The sequence below is a fragment of the Ostrinia furnacalis genome, unplaced genomic scaffold, assembly GCF_004193835.3.
Source record: "Ostrinia furnacalis isolate ACB-3 unplaced genomic scaffold, ASM419383v2 OfSCF1268, whole genome shotgun sequence".
Lineage (NCBI taxonomy): Eukaryota > Metazoa > Arthropoda > Insecta > Lepidoptera > Crambidae > Ostrinia > Ostrinia furnacalis.
In genome coordinates, this window is record NW_021131507.1 from 598,197 (window position 1) to 617,263 (window position 19,067).

At 36.2% G+C, this 19,067-nt stretch overlaps 4 protein-coding genes across 5 annotated transcripts; 2 read left to right on the plus strand and 2 right to left on the minus strand.

The window, feature by feature from the left end:
* Positions 1–420: 420 nt before the first annotated feature.
* On the minus strand, positions 421–3,633 carry LOC114352192 (uncharacterized). Its single transcript, XM_028303700.1, has 3 exons — positions 3,367–3,633; positions 2,115–2,309; positions 421–757 (listed from the first exon to the last, which is right to left on the minus strand). Exons 1-3 carry the CDS (start codon positions 3,446–3,448, stop codon positions 585–587), a joined length of 450 nt encoding a protein of 149 aa, XP_028159501.1. The 5' UTR covers positions 3,449–3,633; the 3' UTR covers positions 421–584.
* Positions 3,634–3,755: 122 nt separating this feature from the next.
* Positions 3,756–10,259, plus strand: LOC114352197 (uncharacterized). Its single transcript, XM_028303706.1, has 6 exons — positions 3,756–3,802; positions 8,231–8,396; positions 8,680–8,807; positions 9,237–9,300; positions 9,388–9,505; positions 9,780–10,259. The coding sequence occupies exons 2-6, from the start codon at positions 8,290–8,292 to the stop codon at positions 9,969–9,971; spliced, it is 609 nt and encodes a 202-aa protein (XP_028159507.1). The 5' UTR covers positions 3,756–3,802; positions 8,231–8,289; the 3' UTR covers positions 9,972–10,259.
* A 1,173-nt stretch (positions 10,260–11,432) lies between these two features.
* LOC114352176 (uncharacterized) lies at positions 11,433–16,629 on the plus strand. Its single transcript, XM_028303675.1, has 7 exons — positions 11,433–11,533; positions 12,764–12,843; positions 13,213–13,393; positions 13,878–14,008; positions 14,254–14,317; positions 14,609–14,726; positions 16,067–16,629. The coding sequence occupies exons 2-7, from the start codon at positions 12,765–12,767 to the stop codon at positions 16,277–16,279; spliced, it is 786 nt and encodes a 261-aa protein (XP_028159476.1). The 5' UTR covers positions 11,433–11,533; position 12,764; the 3' UTR covers positions 16,280–16,629.
* Positions 16,630–17,850: 1,221 nt separating this feature from the next.
* On the minus strand, positions 17,851–19,024 carry LOC114352177 (uncharacterized). Of its 2 annotated transcripts, none has more exons than XM_028303676.1 (2): positions 18,938–19,024; positions 17,851–18,683 (listed from the first exon to the last, which is right to left on the minus strand). In XM_028303676.1, the coding sequence occupies exon 2, from the start codon at positions 18,670–18,672 to the stop codon at positions 18,253–18,255; it is 420 nt and encodes a 139-aa protein (XP_028159477.1). In that variant the 5' UTR covers positions 18,673–18,683; positions 18,938–19,024; the 3' UTR covers positions 17,851–18,252. The 2 variants fall into 2 exon arrangements, with proteins under 2 accessions (XP_028159477.1, XP_028159478.1); XM_028303677.1 differs by having other exon boundaries at positions 18,757–19,015.
* Positions 19,025–19,067: the final 43 nt, after the last annotated feature.

Genomic DNA, 19,067 nt, shown 5'->3' on the forward strand with positions numbered 1-19,067 from the left:
TCTCGAATCTCCCGTTTTCTACGAGTACATACATATTAATGCAAAATATTAATCTTAAGGGAAACATAATAAATTGTTTATTTGTTAATATTTATTAATGGCATTTAGGCTTATAATCATTTAATTAACTTAACTATTGTAACTAACGAAGTATTTTTATTGTTATTACACGGTCAAGTTCATGCTACGGATCGTACGATTGAACTGGACCGTGTAAACCTGAACTATTCAGTTACTAATTGTTAATAAATTGAAATTTATTACGTGCCGTTTTTAATTTGATTTCCTTTGCCCCAAAAGTAATAATGAAACGTAAGTAAGAATGTTAGGTGAAATTAGGGCTTCGACAATAACATTTTAGGAAGACATTGATCCACCCAAAGTAAAATAAAGCTGGTAGACAAGCTGGAAGCTGGTAACGAAACTTTTCTATGACACTTATTGAGATCTATTCTAAAATAAATTAAAAATCCTAAAAAATCTACACCGGTGGCAATTGGTTGGTACAGCTGCGAAAGAGGTAGATTGAAGGTAGGTACATTATAATAAACCTTATGCTATTGACACAAGTTATTCTTAAACTACTACATGCCCGGTTTGTATCGGAACGCGATAGATCTTCGGTCAGGGAAAGCCGTGCGCGTAGTACGAGTGTCACCCGCAAGATGGCCGCGGAGCGCATCTAGACTCTGCCAGAGTTGCTGCATTTGCCCGAATATTATCACTTCCAGTCGCTGTATAGCGCTGTGGAGTTCTCCTGTGAAAATAAGTATTAAAACTGTAAATTAAAAAATAGAAAATGGATAAGACGTCAAAATTTAATTACAGATTTATGATGGTTTGACTGGGTCCACTCTAGATATCGCTGTTAAAGGAGTATAGATAGGATCCTATACTCTTTTATCATTATTATCATCATTTTAGCCACACGACGTCCGCTGCTGAAAATGGCCTCCCTCAACGATTTTCAGATTAGCCGGGTGGTAGCGGTCTGTATCCAACATCCTCCTACAACTTTACAGATAGGTAGGTATCGTATATCTGGTAATTGGCACTATGTCTTTGAAGAGTTTGGAGTAAGAAATAAGATAGCAGCAGCACATTAAAATGTAATATCTATGTGTGCAGAATCAAACGCGATATTGACCTCTTATTTCACTCGGCGCCTTGCCATGAAGATCGAATCCGTTCCGGCTTAGCATTTACGACCACGACCGACCCATTTACGAGTCCTAAATTAGTGTATTTCCATACAAACGATATGACGCGCTGTCCAGGTTTGTGATGTCATCAATAAAATTAATAACCCATGACCCATTGGTGATTTACCAAACAAAATTGGCTGGTTACTGGTCACAATTTGTATGGAAAGATTAACTTTCTTGGGGGATTTAAACTTTCTTCCCTTGTGGAAAGTATAGTTGAATTTGAGCAGTAGAATCAATTCTTTTTTTTATCACCCACCAATGGGTCACCCTGTATTAAAATAGGGGTGTTTTACAAGAAAAAATAGTCTGATGCGGATGTGCTATCGACTTTACCTACATGATAACATGTCACTTCCTCAGTGCCGTATTATCCATAAGGCACTTTAGGCCAGTGCCTAGGGGCCCACTATGACCAGGGGCCCAGCACTCCCGATAAAAAAATGAAAAATAAAAAACATGATGATGTATCAGAAAAGGTCAATTTTCAAGAAGTTTTAAACGATTTTGTATCTAAAAAAATTAGAAGTATACCTTTTCAATGTTATGACTAAAGTCTGTTGTTGATAATGATGGTACCTTCATTCAATTTCGTAATGTAGACAGTAAAAATTTCCAAATTGCGTTGTTGTGGTATGAAAAAGGGGGGGCCCGAAACGAGTTGTGCCTAGGGGCCCCGAGATGGTTAATCCGGCCCTGCACTTCCTTGATGTGACGACTCCATGCAGCCTCCTTGTGATGGTAGCGTTGGCGGTGGCGTTAACCTCTTGAGTCCGGACGGAGCACATGGCCTGGGCCTCCTCTCTGGGCCCGCTGCCGTGGTACGTCACATTCCGGGCCTCTATGAACGGCTGCTTGTGTGCGTCAAACGTTGTATGATACTGTACATCTTAGCAAATAAGTTCTTACTTGACGTGACGACTCCATGCAGTCTCCTTGTGATGGTAGCGTTGGCGGTGGCGTTAACCTCTTGCGTGCGGACGGAACACATGGCCCGGGCCTCCTCTCTGGGCCCGCTGCCGTGGTACGTCACATTCCGGACCTCTATGAACGGCTGCTTGTGTGCGTCTGGCGAGGTGCTAATCGTGTAATGGGGGCCTCGTACTGAAAGTGTAAAATTGGCTAATTGAAACTTCATGGACAAAAACTAATTTGTACTCCTTTTAAGTAATAGGAGAGATTAAAGCAATACAAACACTATGGCATACTTTTGAACAAAGGAGGAAAGAGGCGGAAGAAAAAATATTCTATGGAGCAGAAGAATACGATAGATAGGCATAATCGTTATGAGATGCTCAGATGCTCAAACTACAATAGAATGTGTGGCTAAAAAAGATAGAACTAAATTAAAAACAAGCCTGACGAATCACCTGTCGAACCAGTTGTACTCGCTCTACTTCTGCGGTTGATTTTCAGGTAGGACACTAATATCAATTTAGATGAAGTTCCTATTACCTACCTATCTGGGTTTGAACTGATATATGTATAAGGGAAAACAAAGGTAAATAATGAATGCTAATAATAATATTGTCTTGCGCCCACGCGCTCCTGTTTTAGGCCAACTGACAAACACTTAGTTAATAGGTACGAATGTAGGTATGTAAAAAAATTGGAACAATACCAGCGGCCAATTAGCAACCAATTGTGACCGACGTGCGAATGAATTGAACATGTGAAAATAAATACAAAACCATCGATCGATATCGACCTCGTCAGAGAAGAAATCGGAATACAGCCTTTCGTTGTAGAGTGAAATTTATTTATTACAGAATATATTATTGGTAGGTAATTTATTACTAAGAAAAGCTAGATATAGGTTTTACGTCTGGTAAAGTATGTTACCTTAATAGGTACCTACCTACTTAAATGTTATTCAAGCTATATTAATTAGGATACGTCAGCTTTTACTAATTATCCAGTTATCTACTGCGTGCGTGTCTTTACCCTGAGAACGAATAAATATCGTTCTCTACTTTACTTAATCGTTTTTTTTTTATGAAAAACAAAACAACATCAGGAATAACACCGAAATCGTAAGTACTTATTCCTTAAAACAACGTACTTAGCTGTTTTTAAGAATACTTACGATTACGAGTGTTATTCGTGCTCAGGGTATTGAGTAGGAATCAAGTGATAGTACGTTACCAAAATATTCACTTACTGTGGTGGTACGCTGGAGCTGTGCCCACTAAAGTCACGAAAGTGTACGTAAACAACACCAAACTAAACACAAATGTCCACATTTCGAAGTATTTAAACGATCACAACATTTAATTATTCCTTCACTATTTACAACACTGATTTTCCGAATAACTCATCCATATTTCAGTTTATTTTCTAAGAGATACCCTACAAGTTGTGTGTTGCATGAATGATTTCAGAGCACTGAGCGCGATCTCCTCTGAGTCAAAATAAATAGTGCTGGATGATGGAGCCACCTAAATTGTACCTACCTAAACAGAATAGTGCCCAACTGAAAGAATATGTCTGGGGCATTGTACCAATTTTATTGTCATTGACATCATGGATCATGATGACTGTAGTCTAGACAGCATGCACTAAATGTAGAGTGCACCATGCACTACAAAAGAGTTTAGGTAAGTAAGTACTTATTCAACAATCCTAATAACCATAGGAATTGAATCTTGTCCAACCAAACTAAAGCGCGAGTACTTAATGCAGTACTTCAGACACATAGTTTTAACTAGAAGTTAACTATGTACTCAGGTAATAAATAGTTAACTATAATAGCCGTATACCTGAAGTTCAAGATCAATCGAAACTGAAAATAGAAAAACGGCGCTTTAACAAAACAAACACAGGCCCATCATCAACTCCGCGATTTGTTCAACAGTTTTCACCAAAACCAAACTACATTAAAACTAATTAATTTCAATCTGTTGAATTGAAATACAATCAATCTGAGAATGTATCTAACCCTCCATATTTTTTCTCCATCAAATCAAATCATTTATTGCATTATGTAGGTACATGTGTGGTTTGACAGAGCTGGTAAATGGTAGGGTAGTACATCACATGCACCCTGTAAAGGCATAGCTAGTATTAAGTATAATAAGTCAATCAATCAATTTATTTACATTATAAGCATTTATTTATTTATTTAAAATCTTTATTGCCCTCAAAAATTGAAAAATTGCGGTAGATAAGGCGACATTAATGCCATGTGACATTCTCTACCAGTTAACCTATAGGCCAAACGAGGAATTCGAGTAAGTAAGTAGCATACGCATTTTTTTCTATGATATTGATGGCTGAAAAATTACTAACTACGAGTAGGTACCTAGGTCTACCTAGGTAATATGATCTAATATAATAAATAAATAAAATAAATTTGGATTGTACACAACAGTGAGTTTAAAACTGACTGAGCTGCTGTTTGTTTACGGAACCCATCCATGCCGTTAATAGATCAGTTGCCAAGTACAACGTGAAGCGTGTAAATGCCCATCGAATTATTTTTGGTGCGATTCGTAATCCTAAAGTACCTACCTACGTAGGTTTAATGCTGGGTAAGTAAGTAGGTACTACGGGATTTGGCTAACTTTCATTTAAAAAATTTATTATTATGAACCTTCGATCATTATTATTTTTAATTTTGTGCAATTTGGATGCTAAGAAATAAGTGTCAAACCTATGATGCATAAGTACCTACCTTCGTATGAAAATAGGAAGCATGAAAAAAAACATACTTAAGTAATTATAATACGTCCATCTGATCTCTCATCTTAATATGCCATTAAAATACCTAATCCGTTCGTATCCGGATACGAACTTGGGACTGCCATTCAAGTGATTTTTGCTCCACTAAGCCATCGTGCAGTCAATACGATTACGAAGATCTCAAAATAATTACCTATAGACATAGCTGGGCACCGTTAATCAAATAGTTAACTTCGTTAATCGTTAAACCGTTAATAAAAAAATTAACTTCGTTAAACGTTAAAACGTTACATTTCGCAAGATTTAACGCAAGTTAACGTTAATCGTTAATCCGTTAACACATGATAATTATAACGAAAAAAATAATTGTATGCAAGGTTTAAATAATTTCGAAAGCTTGTAGCGCAAACATAAAAGAGGAATAAATTCCATGCGCGATACAAGCTTTCGAAATTATTTGAACCTTGCTTAAGTAGGTACAATTATTTTTTTCGTTTTAATACAACTGCATTTCAGAATAAAAGGTTGTTCTTAAAAAAGTTTAAAACACTTTTTAGTAGTATCTCAATCTCAGAGCTTTGGTTTAATTACAATACAATTTAGCACCAATCCCAACTATATATATTATATATAATATTATAAATGCGAAAGTAACTCTGTCTGTCTGTCTGTCTGTCTGTCTGTCTGTTACGCTTTCCCGCTTAAACCTCGCAACCGATTTTGATGAAATTTGGCATAGAGATAGTTTGAGTCCCGGGAAAGAACATAGGATAGTTTTTATCCCGGTTTTTGAAACAGGGATGCGCGCGATAAAGTTTTTCTGTGACAGACAAAATTCCACGCGGGCAAAGCCGCGGGCGGAAAGCTAGTTTCAGAATAAAAGGTTGTTCTTAAAAAAGTTTAAAACACTTTTTAGTAGTATCTCAATCTCAGAGCTTTGGTTTAATTACAATACAATTTAGCACCAAAGTGCTCGAAAAGGCAAATCCAGCAAACCCAAACTCGATAAGTTTCCACCGTTTCGTTTAGGAATTCCTATGGCCACCTCCTGACTCTATCATCAGGACCCTGGACATCATCTAGTACCAAAGTGCTCGGAAAGAGAAATCCAACGAACCCAAATTCGATGCGATGCCGCCGTTTCATTTAGAAGTTCCTATGGCCACCTCATGACTCCATCATCAGACCAGCTCAATGGTACCATAACATTGCATTGTCATCGTACCTACTTACATAAGTATATCAAATTTCAGCTCAATCGGTTCAGGAAAACTGGTCTTAAATTCAGTTGCAAGAGTTGTCCCACACATACAAACAAGTGTCGTTAGTGATCTGGTTACAAAAACTGTTGTTTTGGGTTCTGGAAGTTCTGGAAGCCCGAACGTACTTGTCAGAACGCGTTTTTCTAGCGTTTTTCAGCGTGCCTGCTATATCTTTTTGGTAAATAGTAGGTACTGGATTAACGATTAACGGACTTAGCTAGGATAATTTAACGGAAGTTAACGAGTCCGTTAACATTTTTTAAAGTTAACTTAAAAGTTAATCCGTTAATAGAAATGTTAACTTCGTTAATTAACGATTAACGGATTAACGAGTTAATGCCCAGCTATGCCTATAGACCATTTATGAGTGATTTATCTTTGGGACATCGTAGTTAAATATGAGATGTCGTCAATCAATGTTAGCAATAAAAATCCAACAGTCATGTAGCGTGACGAACGCAGGTCGCAGACGTAGATTTATTAACATGTCGTTTAATTACACTTTTTGGGGCTTCCTTCCGTCATGCTCTAATTACAAGCCAGTCAGTGACCTATTTAGTGGATAAGTCACCATCTGTCATGTCATCTACACTTATTTCATTTAAACCAACTGACCGTTCTAGAAGTCAACTCCTAAGTACTCGATCAAAACAATTGATTTATCGACGATTCGGCGACTCTAACTTTTTGTTTCAGAAGTGTTCAAACTGTATTTTTTTAATTAAAAACAATTTCAAAAGACGAAACAATTTTTTTAGACTTTCTAAATAGGCTGGAAGACTCATCTGTGTAGATTTATAGGTTCTTAACTACCTACTTACTAAGCCATCGGGTTCAAAAGTGACTTGTTTTAAAATAAACACATTCTGGTGGCACATGTGCTCAATCAAGACCTAGATTAAACTGCTATAAATCTTTTTTATTGCCAATGACTCAAATCTGAATACCTATAAGTACCTACCTACCTACCTACTGTATTTTTTTCATCTTTGTAGATTAAGAATAGAAGCTAACTACTTAAGTCAAGTAATTAAAGTAAACAATGTAATTTAAATTATTTTTTATTTTTATTTCGAGCTATTTAAGTTTCTTACGACTCGTAAGTATATCTGTAACAGCACGACCGAGATTCGAACCTGGATGCCGCCATCCGTTATTCACACCACCATTCGTACATGGTGGGTGATCATTCCGTATTTGTCGAGAACAATAGCAACACAATAGTTAATATCCCAAAATCACTTTAAGTCCTACTTGGGTACACCTACCATACATAGCAACGTACTTGCATTTCGCAAGAAGATCACAGCCATATCTTTACTCATGTGGCCATATGTTGAGATTCATCATGTCACCCTTAAGGGGAGCGGTGGGTGATGTCAAATGCTTTTATGGCTTATTCACATACTGTAGAATTGTGTCAAGGTTTACGCGGTGCCATTCATAGCTGCGATTGTTGAACTCCTCTTTATCATGGTGGGAAATTAATTCAATTAAAATACGGTTTTGTAGATCGCCAGTCAAGTGGGCTTTCAAGAGTGGCGGCACTTTTTATTAGGTGACATTGAGCACATAGAATATAGTGCATTATAGTAATTGAAGCGTGGAGGAATAAATAAGTAATAGTTTTTTAGACTTGTATTTTTAGTTTAGGTACTTAACTACTGTTAATAACTTCTGAGGAAAATTATTAACCTTGCCTTACTGTTTTGTATTGAGAAATAATCTGATAAGAAAAACATTGGTTTCGAAATTGTCACTATATGTAGAGTGATAATGACTAAAAATAAATCACCATACAGTTAATTTCAATTCATTAGTTAGCTACAGTTAGTGTGTTCTTGTTATCCAATTTATCAGACATCTTAAAAAGATGAAGTTAATTTTAATATTTGGATTAATTTTTATTGGATTTTTCAATCCCATGAAGACATCGGCCTGTAAGTTTATTTTCAGGAACATTATTACCTAGTTACTTTTATTTTTTGTTAATTACTTAAGTAGGTAGTACTTAGGTAATCTCAGTCAGTGTAACTTTTATCCAAGAGTTGTTTTTATTCTTTATTTTATTTGTGTTTTTAGATGAACTCTCAATTGGCAGCAGATTCTCGCAAAATGCAGTAATATACCAACTTTTTGAAATGTTCAGAGGAATAATCAAATGCGGGGATGCCGACAAAAATGTGCCGGTGATGGATCCATACAAGTTTAATTTGGAAAAGGCACAACTTCAGGCTGTAATAAATGCGTAAGGGGCACCTACCTTTTTGATAAGAATTCTAACCAGCCTTGTTTAAAAAATGTGCACTCTGGCACCTCCTTACCCGATTTCGATCATAATATTAAACTTAAGTAAGTACTCTAATTAGACCAAGGTTCGTTCTCAGTATCGCTCAAAACATGTAGAGCTCTCTACATTTGAGCTAATGTAGGACCTAACTTTGTAGCTTGGAAATCATTGACAAATGAATAGAGTTTATCATAAAATTAGTACTTAGGAAGTGAGAAAAACAATATGTGATTTTTTGCAGTGAATTAAACATTACCAATGGAGTGGTCACCGGTCTAAGCGACTTTCGACTCGAAGATTTTGTATTCAAGAAAGATGAGGTGTCCTTAGACGTCGTTATAAAAATACCCGTCATCAAGTTGGACTCTGGTAAGTTACTTACACTTGTTTACTTAAAGTCAAAACATACTTATCAACCCGGAAAGGGATCAATACTGTTTCGAATCGTTTAGGTACGTTACGTTGCGCATAATACGTGTACTTACGTTGCAGTAGGTACGGAGTTTCATACAAAGAATACTGACCGCCTCCAGTTGATATGGTTACATACGTACGATCCGTTTCCGAGTTGATAAGTGTGCTTTGTCCTGCTTAGTTATTGAAGACTAGTAAGTAAGTAGGTAAGTAAACATTTTTATGATGACATGCAATGCATCCCGCATTCGATTCCCAGGCGCAAGATTAGAGTAGGGCTACTTACTAACCTATCTACAACTATAGCTGATAAAACAAAGGTTTCATACTCCAATCTTATCTTTCACACCTAGTATAAGTAACCATGAAAATTATTTTTTTCAGAATATTATGAAATGGAAGGGAAAATATTAGATATATTTCCTATCGCAGGCACAGGATTCCTTTAGTAAGTCACACACGGGTTTAAAAACAGTTGTTAAATAACTACACGCAGACATTTATTTTTTCATAAAATATTATTTCCTTGTTTCAGTGTTATTGCAAAAGATGTCACAATCTACAGTAGGCTCTACTTGAAACAATCAACCAATGGAAAATGTGTCGTCATTGATAGACTTGAAAATACTAGCTTTACCGTAGACAAGATTTTGGTAAGAATAAATCCGTAATGGAATAATAACACCCAAGGATACCTACCTACTAAACTAATAAATCTAAGTTTCTAGCATTATTAAGAGTCGCCTCGCGATCAAAATTATTAAAAAGCACTTGAAAAAATCGTAATGCCTAGCTGGGAATCGAACCTACGATTTTATACCTGAATTTCTTAGCTTTTGTCAGTATGATGTACCTACGTCTTGTATAGGTAGGAGGGTAGGTATATGTGGGTAACTAATACTTTTCAAAAGTTAAACTAATTTTCAGAGCCACACAGAGTTCGACAAAAACATTGACAACGTCCTGAACGCAATGATTGAAGACCTCCTCGCCGGCTATCTCACGAGATTCAGCAAGTTCATATCAAAGACTTACGAGGGCTATGTCGTCAGTATGCTAAATGAAGTTCTTAATAAGTATGAGACGTGGAGCATTCTGGCTACGATACTGCACAAATAAACATACTACTTATTATCCATCATGTTTTCTACATAAATAGGTATACCTATCTCGACACAAACTGTATTAAATATGTTAATAATAATGATTAAACTTATTAGTGGCACCCTAGTTCGCCGTGACCAACTACTGTAAACATCTTCACTTCATTAAGTAGGCAGTTAACTATGTTTTTACAGGAAATAGTTACATTTCAGAATTCTGGTGCTATTGCCTATTATGATAGCATCTTCTATTATTTAGGTAAATATCTACAGGGTGTTAGGTAAATGGGTATATGAGCCGACACTAGCCCATGTTAACATAGGCATATAAATGGTATGGTGAAGTCAGAAATTTGATATCATGATTTTTTTTTAAATTTTCATACAAAATAAAATTTTATAAAATCCGATTTGTATAAAAATTAAAATAATTAAAATGAAGATATTAATTTTCTGACTTCACCATACCATTTATATGACCATGTTACCATGGGCTAGTGTCGGCTCATATACCCATTTACCTAACACCCTGTATAATATTTAAAGATAAAATAAAATCTAATAACATTAAATTATCTAAAAAACGTAATGTCTTATCTTTCTGACGTACTTACTAAACCAAAATTTGCTAGGTAGTATAAAATTCGTAAAATAGGTAATCAAGTTCAGTTTGACTGAAATTAAAGTTATGCAGAACTTAAATGTTCCTTTCAAGCCACGATAGCTGAACGGGTCTGACTGACTGACCCGCTATCCAAGGAACGCGGGTTCGAACTCCGCTGACGCTCGTCTGTTGTGGTGAGCCCACTCATGGTACAAGCATTTAGCTTAGTATGAGAGGCTAACGGGACTATTAGTAATTTGTGCACAAATTACCAATAGTTTTAAGTGGGTAAGTGTTACTTCGATAGTGAGTGTAGTAGAAGTTAATTAAATGAAAGAGTGGACTGTATACAATTAGTTGTCTATTCGGCATAAATAATTAACAATGTTATCGAGACCGTTTTGTGCAAAGTCGTTGAAGAGAGTGCGTCAGGATCGTCATCTTCGATGTTCGCTCGCGAACCGAACATTGCTCTTTCGTTCGCCGAACGCTCGCCGCTCCCTCCGGTCACGCCGCCCGCGGGCAATGTCCGTGAGTAGACACTGTAGACAGTAAGTATTCTTTAAAAATAAAATTTTGAGAGACATTGTCGAACTGACCAGGTAAGCAGGTTTAAGTTAACCAATGGTTTGGTTAGCCTTGCTGTTTCTGTGATCTCCGCGGCCAGTTCGTCAGTTCAGAGGCAACAGAAACACCAAGGCTAAACAAAGGTAAAATGGAGATGAGACAGAATATTCAAAACGCAGCTGTTTGCGTTTAAGATGCGGGGAACGGGGGCTATAATACGACAATAAAATAATACTTTTATCACAATTAACAATAATGATTAGGTCGCTATCTTACTACACAATTTACCTACGTATTTAATAAATAATAAACGACAAATCAGTGCCAATCGACAGATTAATATTTAATACGTCTGTTTACGGTTTTCATTACAGTAAGCTTTTTTAATAGTGCTGTGAAACTATCAGGTGGGTAATGTTGTTACTTTTATTCATTTAATTTGAATATTTTATAAACAGTAACAAAACAAACAGTTATTATCTTATTTATGCCTCTATGACGCGATTAAAATTGCTGAATAAGTATGGGAAATTGGAAATAACCGTAAACTTTTCTCGAAAATAATTTTAGGTAGGTACGGCCTACCTAATTACAGATTTTAAACTGTGATTATTAGTACCTATCTATGATAGTCCTACGCATTATTTTTTTCTTTGTTGGAAAATCGTGCTAATCATTATGAAGTCGAGCGTAGGTATAATAACTGCTACAGAACCGAACTCAGGGCGTCAATTTCATAACCATTTAGTATGAGCAAGTAAGAAGTTACCTACCCAAGGTATGAGTGAAAAACCATCACAGCTCTTGCAAGAGTGAATGTATACTATAATAAATAAACTCCTATTTTACTATAGATAAACTCTACACGCTCTACTCGTCTGTGAAAATATTTGGACTAAAAAAAGGAGGATGGACCTCGACTCTATACTCTACTGATCATTGATGTTGTAACAACAGTACCAACGATAGAAGATTCATAATAAAAATAATGGTTCTATATTGGCTCACATAAAATTCTAAATCCTATTCTTTGTCTTACTACCGATTTGTGTTCATAATAATCTCTCTTCATAATTTTATTTTTCATACTTTTTTTATTCATACATTTTTATTACTACTATCGAAGCTCATAACAGTTAGTGATCATAATTTTTTTATCAATACTGTTACTACCAAGAACCATTTAAAATACATAATTTTTATTTTCAGATCTTTTTTCTTCATAACATTCATTGATCATATTGTTTTAATTAATAATGTTGTTACTAAGAACATACTTCAACTCATAATGTTGTTGTTCAGAATAATTTACTTTATCTTTACAGACATACTCGTATCTTTAAAAAAATCATATATAATTTAATAGAGTAGATAAGCATGCAGAGCATGAAGCAAGCACGCAGCATNTGCGCTACCAAAAATAATACGATGCAATGGCTCAATTCGATATGTACTGAATACGGCAACTCAAACTGTAACTGAATCAAACTCGCTTCATAATTATTTTAAATAACAAGAGCATTAAAATAATCGCCCCCAGTGGATCATTTATGCTCATTTGTGTGCATAATTTTGGTAGTTTTGTTCAACAATGACTGGACGGCAGAGGTTGTGTAATATTTCGAAATTTCTTTCAGGATGAAGTTTTATTTAGCGTTGCTCTTATGTGCGGTAGTCGCCGCCGCACCCTCGGAAAAGGCACAGCCTCAGTTTACAGGTAAGGAACATCGTCACTTGACGAAAACTAAACTTAAACTATATTTTTAGCCAGTTATTAGATTAATTAATTAAGTAGAAAAGTTAGTTACCTACCTAGCTACTTACATTAATATTTTGTGCGTAGATAGGTAGGTAAATACTTAAAAATTGAAAAACGGAACAAGATAAATAACCCAACAAATATAATATCACAACAAGGTACAAAAAGCGAACTTAATGCTATGGCATTCCTCCCAGTCAACTTTCGTTCGATCGCCCTACCTTTACTACCTTGCTAAAGGCTCGTTAATCAAAAAACTATAAAGTAGATATACCTAGACAAGAAAATGTTCTACGACAAGTACTTCATCAACAGTTTTCTATCTAGATCTCCTGGAAGAATTCTCCCGTACGAACGACAGGAGTTTCCTGGTAAACGCGCTCGTCCGCCAGCTGTTCACATACCTGCGTTTCGTCATCAACAATGGATCCGCCATCTTCGGCACCCCTCCCTTGGACCCCCTCATCTTGGACCACTACCATCTGTACATACCTGCAGGACTTATCAAGTTAGTATCTACCATAGAGTTAGAGATCTAGCTAGAGAGATGCTAACTAAGTAATGCGCTAAGTTCGAAACCCAGTGTCGCATTAGAAATTCACACACACAAAGATCAAAATAAAAACAATACGGTGTCGTCGCGAAGAGTGTGTGTCATGCGGACACACACACATTGCATTCAGTGCGACTATTATGCCTACCTGTAATAGGAATTAACTATCCTAATACTTACTTACCCCTTTTTGCTGACTGAACAGTCCTATCTATACTAAGGCTGGGTTGCACCAACTTACTTTGACTTTAACAAAGGAAAGTCAAAAATCTGTCAAACTCCATACAAAATAATACACTGGTTATCGTCAAATTTACGGAAAGACTTAAGTACGTAGGTACTAGTATGTAGGTAAGTACGGTTGTACAACGCACACTTTACACTTAGAACTTGTTTCTTGTTATTCTTATTATTAAACTAATATTAATTCCCATTTCAGCCTTGACTTGGACCTGAAAAATATTAGGGCGACCGGTTTCGGCGGCTTCGTGGTGGTAACCAGCAACCTGAACCTTTCCACCATGACTTTCGACGTAGAAATCTTGTTCCCAGAACTGGATATCACCGCTGGTATGTAATGGTCTTCATTAGAATCAGCTAAGTAATTAAGTATGTAATGAAAAATACATTTTTAAGTATTAATAGGATTACGGTGCTTTTCCCGCCTGTCTTTCTGACCGCTGCGCTGCAACTCCTGTGCAGCCAGGTCCTACAGCATCAGTCAAATAAGAATAAAATTATTACAATAGATCATTAAATATTTCGTTTAATATTAATATCTCAAGAAACAGTGGTTAAGTGTTTGTTTTTTACAGAGCACTACGACTTAAAAGGAGACCTCTACACCGCCATTCCCCTTTATGGAAAAGGACATGCTAGGTGAGTAGGTACCTACAAATAACACTTAACATTAGGTTTACAATTTACCTACTTATTAGTTCTCTCAGTAGGATCTTTAGTCCTTACCTATTTTATAGGTACGAGATTCGAAGTCGAACCCGAAACCTAGGCTCAGCTGGAGTTGCGCGTCGTGACGAAAGACTATCACGGACATAATAAGATTGAAAGAATATAAAAACAGACGATAAATACCAGTAGCACTAATTTGCTGATTTATTAGTAATTTGGTGGCTTTAAACATTGGTGTTACAAATTATTTACCAATTTCAGGTTCCTCGTGAAAAACTTCGTTTTCTCCGCGAAACTGTTCTTGAAGCAGTCTGAAGACCAGAAATCTATTCTTATTGATAGAATTGAAAACCCTTCTTTCAATATTCCTTCATTTAAGGTTAGTATCATAAAAGTACTGAATAAGAAGGTATTTAGTTTTATACTAGCGGCCGCCCGCGACTTCGTACCTATGCGTGGATCCCGTTTTACCCCCTTCATCTATCTTACACGGTTAAGATTTTTTCATACAAATGTTTTTTCCCGCTAACTCTTGATCCCGTGGGAATTTTGCAATATCCTGTTGTAACTAAGCTTTAAGTTTACTCAGGTACCTGCATGCCAAATTTCAAGCGTCTATCTTACGCGGTTTAGATTTTTTCCTACAAATGTTTTTTCCCGCTAACTCCCGTTCCCGTGGGAATTTTGCAATATCCTGTTGTAACTAAGCTTTAAGTTTACTAAGGTACCTGCATGCCAAATTTCAAGCGCCTAACTTAAGCAGTTTAGATTTTTCATACAAAAAGATTTTCCCGCTAATTCCCGGTCCCGTGGGAATTTCTAAGTATCCTATAACCTGCCCAGGAGTATGAAGAATAATTGTACCAAGTTTCGTTAAAATCCGTCGAGTAGTTTTTGTTTCTATAAGGAACATACAGACAGACAGACAGACAAAAATTTTACTGATTGCATTTTTGGCATCAGTATCGATCACTAATCACCCCCTGATAGTTATTTTGAAAATATAAGTATTTCATGTACAGAATTGACCTCTCTACAGATTTATTTAGATAGGTACCTACTTACCTTGTGTGAGCATCTCTACTAAGTTAATAGTAGGTACTTTAAGTACTTACTTATAGCTTCTAAACAGCACAGTCTGCATGCACAAGCACTGAAAAAAATGTCTACAGCTAAGTATACCTAGTTAGCGAGCCATTGTGGTAATAGTGGGCCACCATTTTTTCAGAATTCTATAGCACGGAAACTATACAAGGTATTGATGACGTACCTAAATAAAATTAAGGTAGGCCATTTAGCAAATGTATTCTATTCTTTGCACCAAGGGGATAGAGCGGTGTCTTATTTCACGGGCGCTACATTTGAATCCTAAGCGCAACGAATGATTCGAGGGTTAATTTAACAGCTTTTGCCTCTACCTTCATTATTTTGACTCAGTGCACCCACAACATGCATGACCGACTACTTATTAATTAAATGCTTTTTTACTTTACTTTAATGGCACAATAGACCACATACCTACTTTAGTAGGTACCTATTCGTTCAATATCGTACCAACATACATAAATAAAAAAAAATTACCTATAAGCAATCCCATGCTCTCAAACTGTTATTAAAAGATATTTCGAGCATGATTGTACCTATAACGACTTTTGATGCTGACTGTACCTACATAACACAGTATAACAATTTCCTAACTAAACTTTTCTGGGTTTTCAGGCAGCCATGACCGGCGCCATTGGAGGTGGTGATATCGACGCCATCGTCAACGCCATCACTGAGGACGTCATCATCGGCTACGTCAACCGCTTCCAAGCAGTCATTGCTAGCTATACCGCCGCTGGTGTAGTGATCTTAGGAAACCCCATCCTGGACACCCTGGACACCTGGAGATTCATCTCACCCTTGATGCCGAGAACGAACGAGGAATAATTTTGGCAATCGTATGAATGCGTCTTTGGCGATTTTCAGTAGTTTTACTGCTTCAAAACTGACTATGGATAACTAAATGCTCAAAAAGAAAAAAAATGCGAAAATAATGAAAGTTAATCCGTGTCCCCGCGGAATAGATATCCTACTTAGAACACGTGTTGCTGAAAAACACAAGTCTACGTAACTACTTAAATAAAAGGATTAGATTTTTATCTATCTCGATATTTATCTTGAATTAATTTATCTCTAGCTAGGTAATTTCTAAGTAACTACTCACATAATAAACGCCGATATTACCTAATTAATATTATATAAAAAATACTTACGCAATAAAAAAATAATGAACAGAAGTTTGCTTTATTTAATTAATCCCAGAGAATATTAGGCATTATACCAGATTAAATATTAAAAGTAAATAAACATAAAAACGGAATAATAATTATGCTTATTATTCAACACTTTAATTTTAACTTCACACTCCATTTTACCACACTTCACGACACACTCCCATAATGTCCATTTGGAGCCCTTCAGGACAATTAGGATCCGTGTAGTAGTCCGGAGAATCCTCGTACATGGCTTCTACCATCACAACTTGATGGTTCACGATAATAGGCACGACCACTTCTTCATCTGCAGACATTGCATCGCTTATTGGCGGTCTGGCTGCGGAATAGACGGCAGAAAGACATAACAGAATAATGAACGATGTTGGATACATTGTGCTGCTTGTGTGTAATTCCGAATAATGGATCATTATCAACTACACAAGGTCATACACAGCATCCTTCGCCCACGCGAAGGAAGTCTCCGCCTGTTCCGTCAAAACTGCATTAGATTATTTTTGCAAATCATTTTAGCTAAAGTTACGTCATTTTAGATGTTTTTTAGTCTACAAAGTTATTACGTAATTTTATCTCTCTCTAGGCGTAATCATACAGTCATCGTCAAGTAGTTCGTGACGCCCAAAGTAGCCAAAAGGTTGAGTTGTAAACTTTGCCTTAGAGTTTAGAGGCTTACCCTTTTAGTATAATTAGCTATTAACTAGCATAAACCCTCTGCACATGATTGAAGGAGATAAGAAATATTAAAGAAATGAAATAACAAAATGCAAATAAATGACTTTTTATTAGAAAACATACATTTAAAAACAATTTTATTCTTAGCACCTTTAGATAAACAATTAGTTTTTTGATATGAGTACATATTTTAATTAATTTGAACAGTGTGTTGTTTTAAATTTTACGAAAAATAAATAGAATAAATACATGCAATGGCATTTACAGTGCCATTAAAGACACCTGATTTTAATGTGATAATGATAAATCAAATGAAATCAATATGTCATCTATTTGACCTGTATTTATTCAATTTTTTTTCATCTTAAAATTTAAAACAAAACATTGTTCAAATTAATTATAATATGTACTCATATCAACAAAGAACTGTGTATCTAAAGGTGCTAAAAGTTACGGTTTTAGACATACTTACCAGCAATATCAATTTTAATAAAATAACATTATAGAATATTATCAAGCCAAGACCCTAAGCATTTGTTTGGAGTCTTTAGCAGCTTCATAGCGCCATTTTAACATAACAAAAAAATATCTAAAAGTATTCTCTCTTAACTAATTAATTTCACAAGTACTAATGAGTCGTTATCACAAACAGATTAGTCTTGTGGGTAACAATATAATATTTTATAAAAATATTTGGAAAGTTTTTGTTCATAAAAACTTTAGTGATATTTTTTTACTTTAAATCCAAGTCAATTTGACACAGCCAAAGTTAATTTAATTATGAATATCAAATGCCCATACTTAATTCTATTGTATTGTAATATCATCTGTGTACAGATCTTGAAGTTGTAGATTATTCATTGCCTAAGTAACCAGTTGCACAATACAAACACATATCATGCATATTATAAATGACTCATTACATGTCCTACACTTGGTGTTTTTCATTAACTTTCATGGATTCATAAAATGTGGAGCTTGACTGATCAATATAAGGGCTCTTTCAAATACATCATCACAGACGTCAGTCGATCTTTGCAGGATTGGATATGGAAAAATATATGATAACTGCGTTGGAAAAAAAATGTCAATTACCACGCGGAGGGTGACGGGCTGGCGGCGGCGCGTCTCGAGCGTGTAGTTGTCGCCGGCGAGCACGCGCACCAGTTGGAGTTTAATGCTTCGGCGGCGGCGGAGCGTGTCTTTCTCTAGGCGGTGGTGGAGGTTGCCTTTCGCGTGGTTGCGGCGGGCGATGTGCCGAAGCCCTTTGGGGCTCAGGCGGCGGCTGCCTTTGCCGCGGCTCTGGGGGAGGCTGCCGAACTCTAGGCTCTGGTGGGTGCTGTCTCTCTCTAGGTGGCGGAGGACCATGAACATCCGTATCCATACTGAAATTCAGACACTCTAATTAGTTTTTTCCTCGAAATATTGATTCGGTTTTAAAATAGGCACGTGACTTACATCTTTTCGATATCGAAAGATGACGGTATTATGGAGTGTTGATGATAAGGCAATAATGGAAGACAATGAGACAACTGTGTGCAAGAATGTCACGCGACACGAGCAGTGTTTGCTCCCTAAACTATACCTATCCCTTATGATTTTCTAAAAATACATTTTAAGCAGCAGATTATTTAATTACCTTAAATTTTATGTACGAAATTTCCGAAAATGCAAAAAATTTTAAAGAAAAAACGCCGAAAATAAACAAATGAATTGTCAAACTGACATTGACAGTTGTTTTTTTAATTTCGTGGAGACCATAGACAACC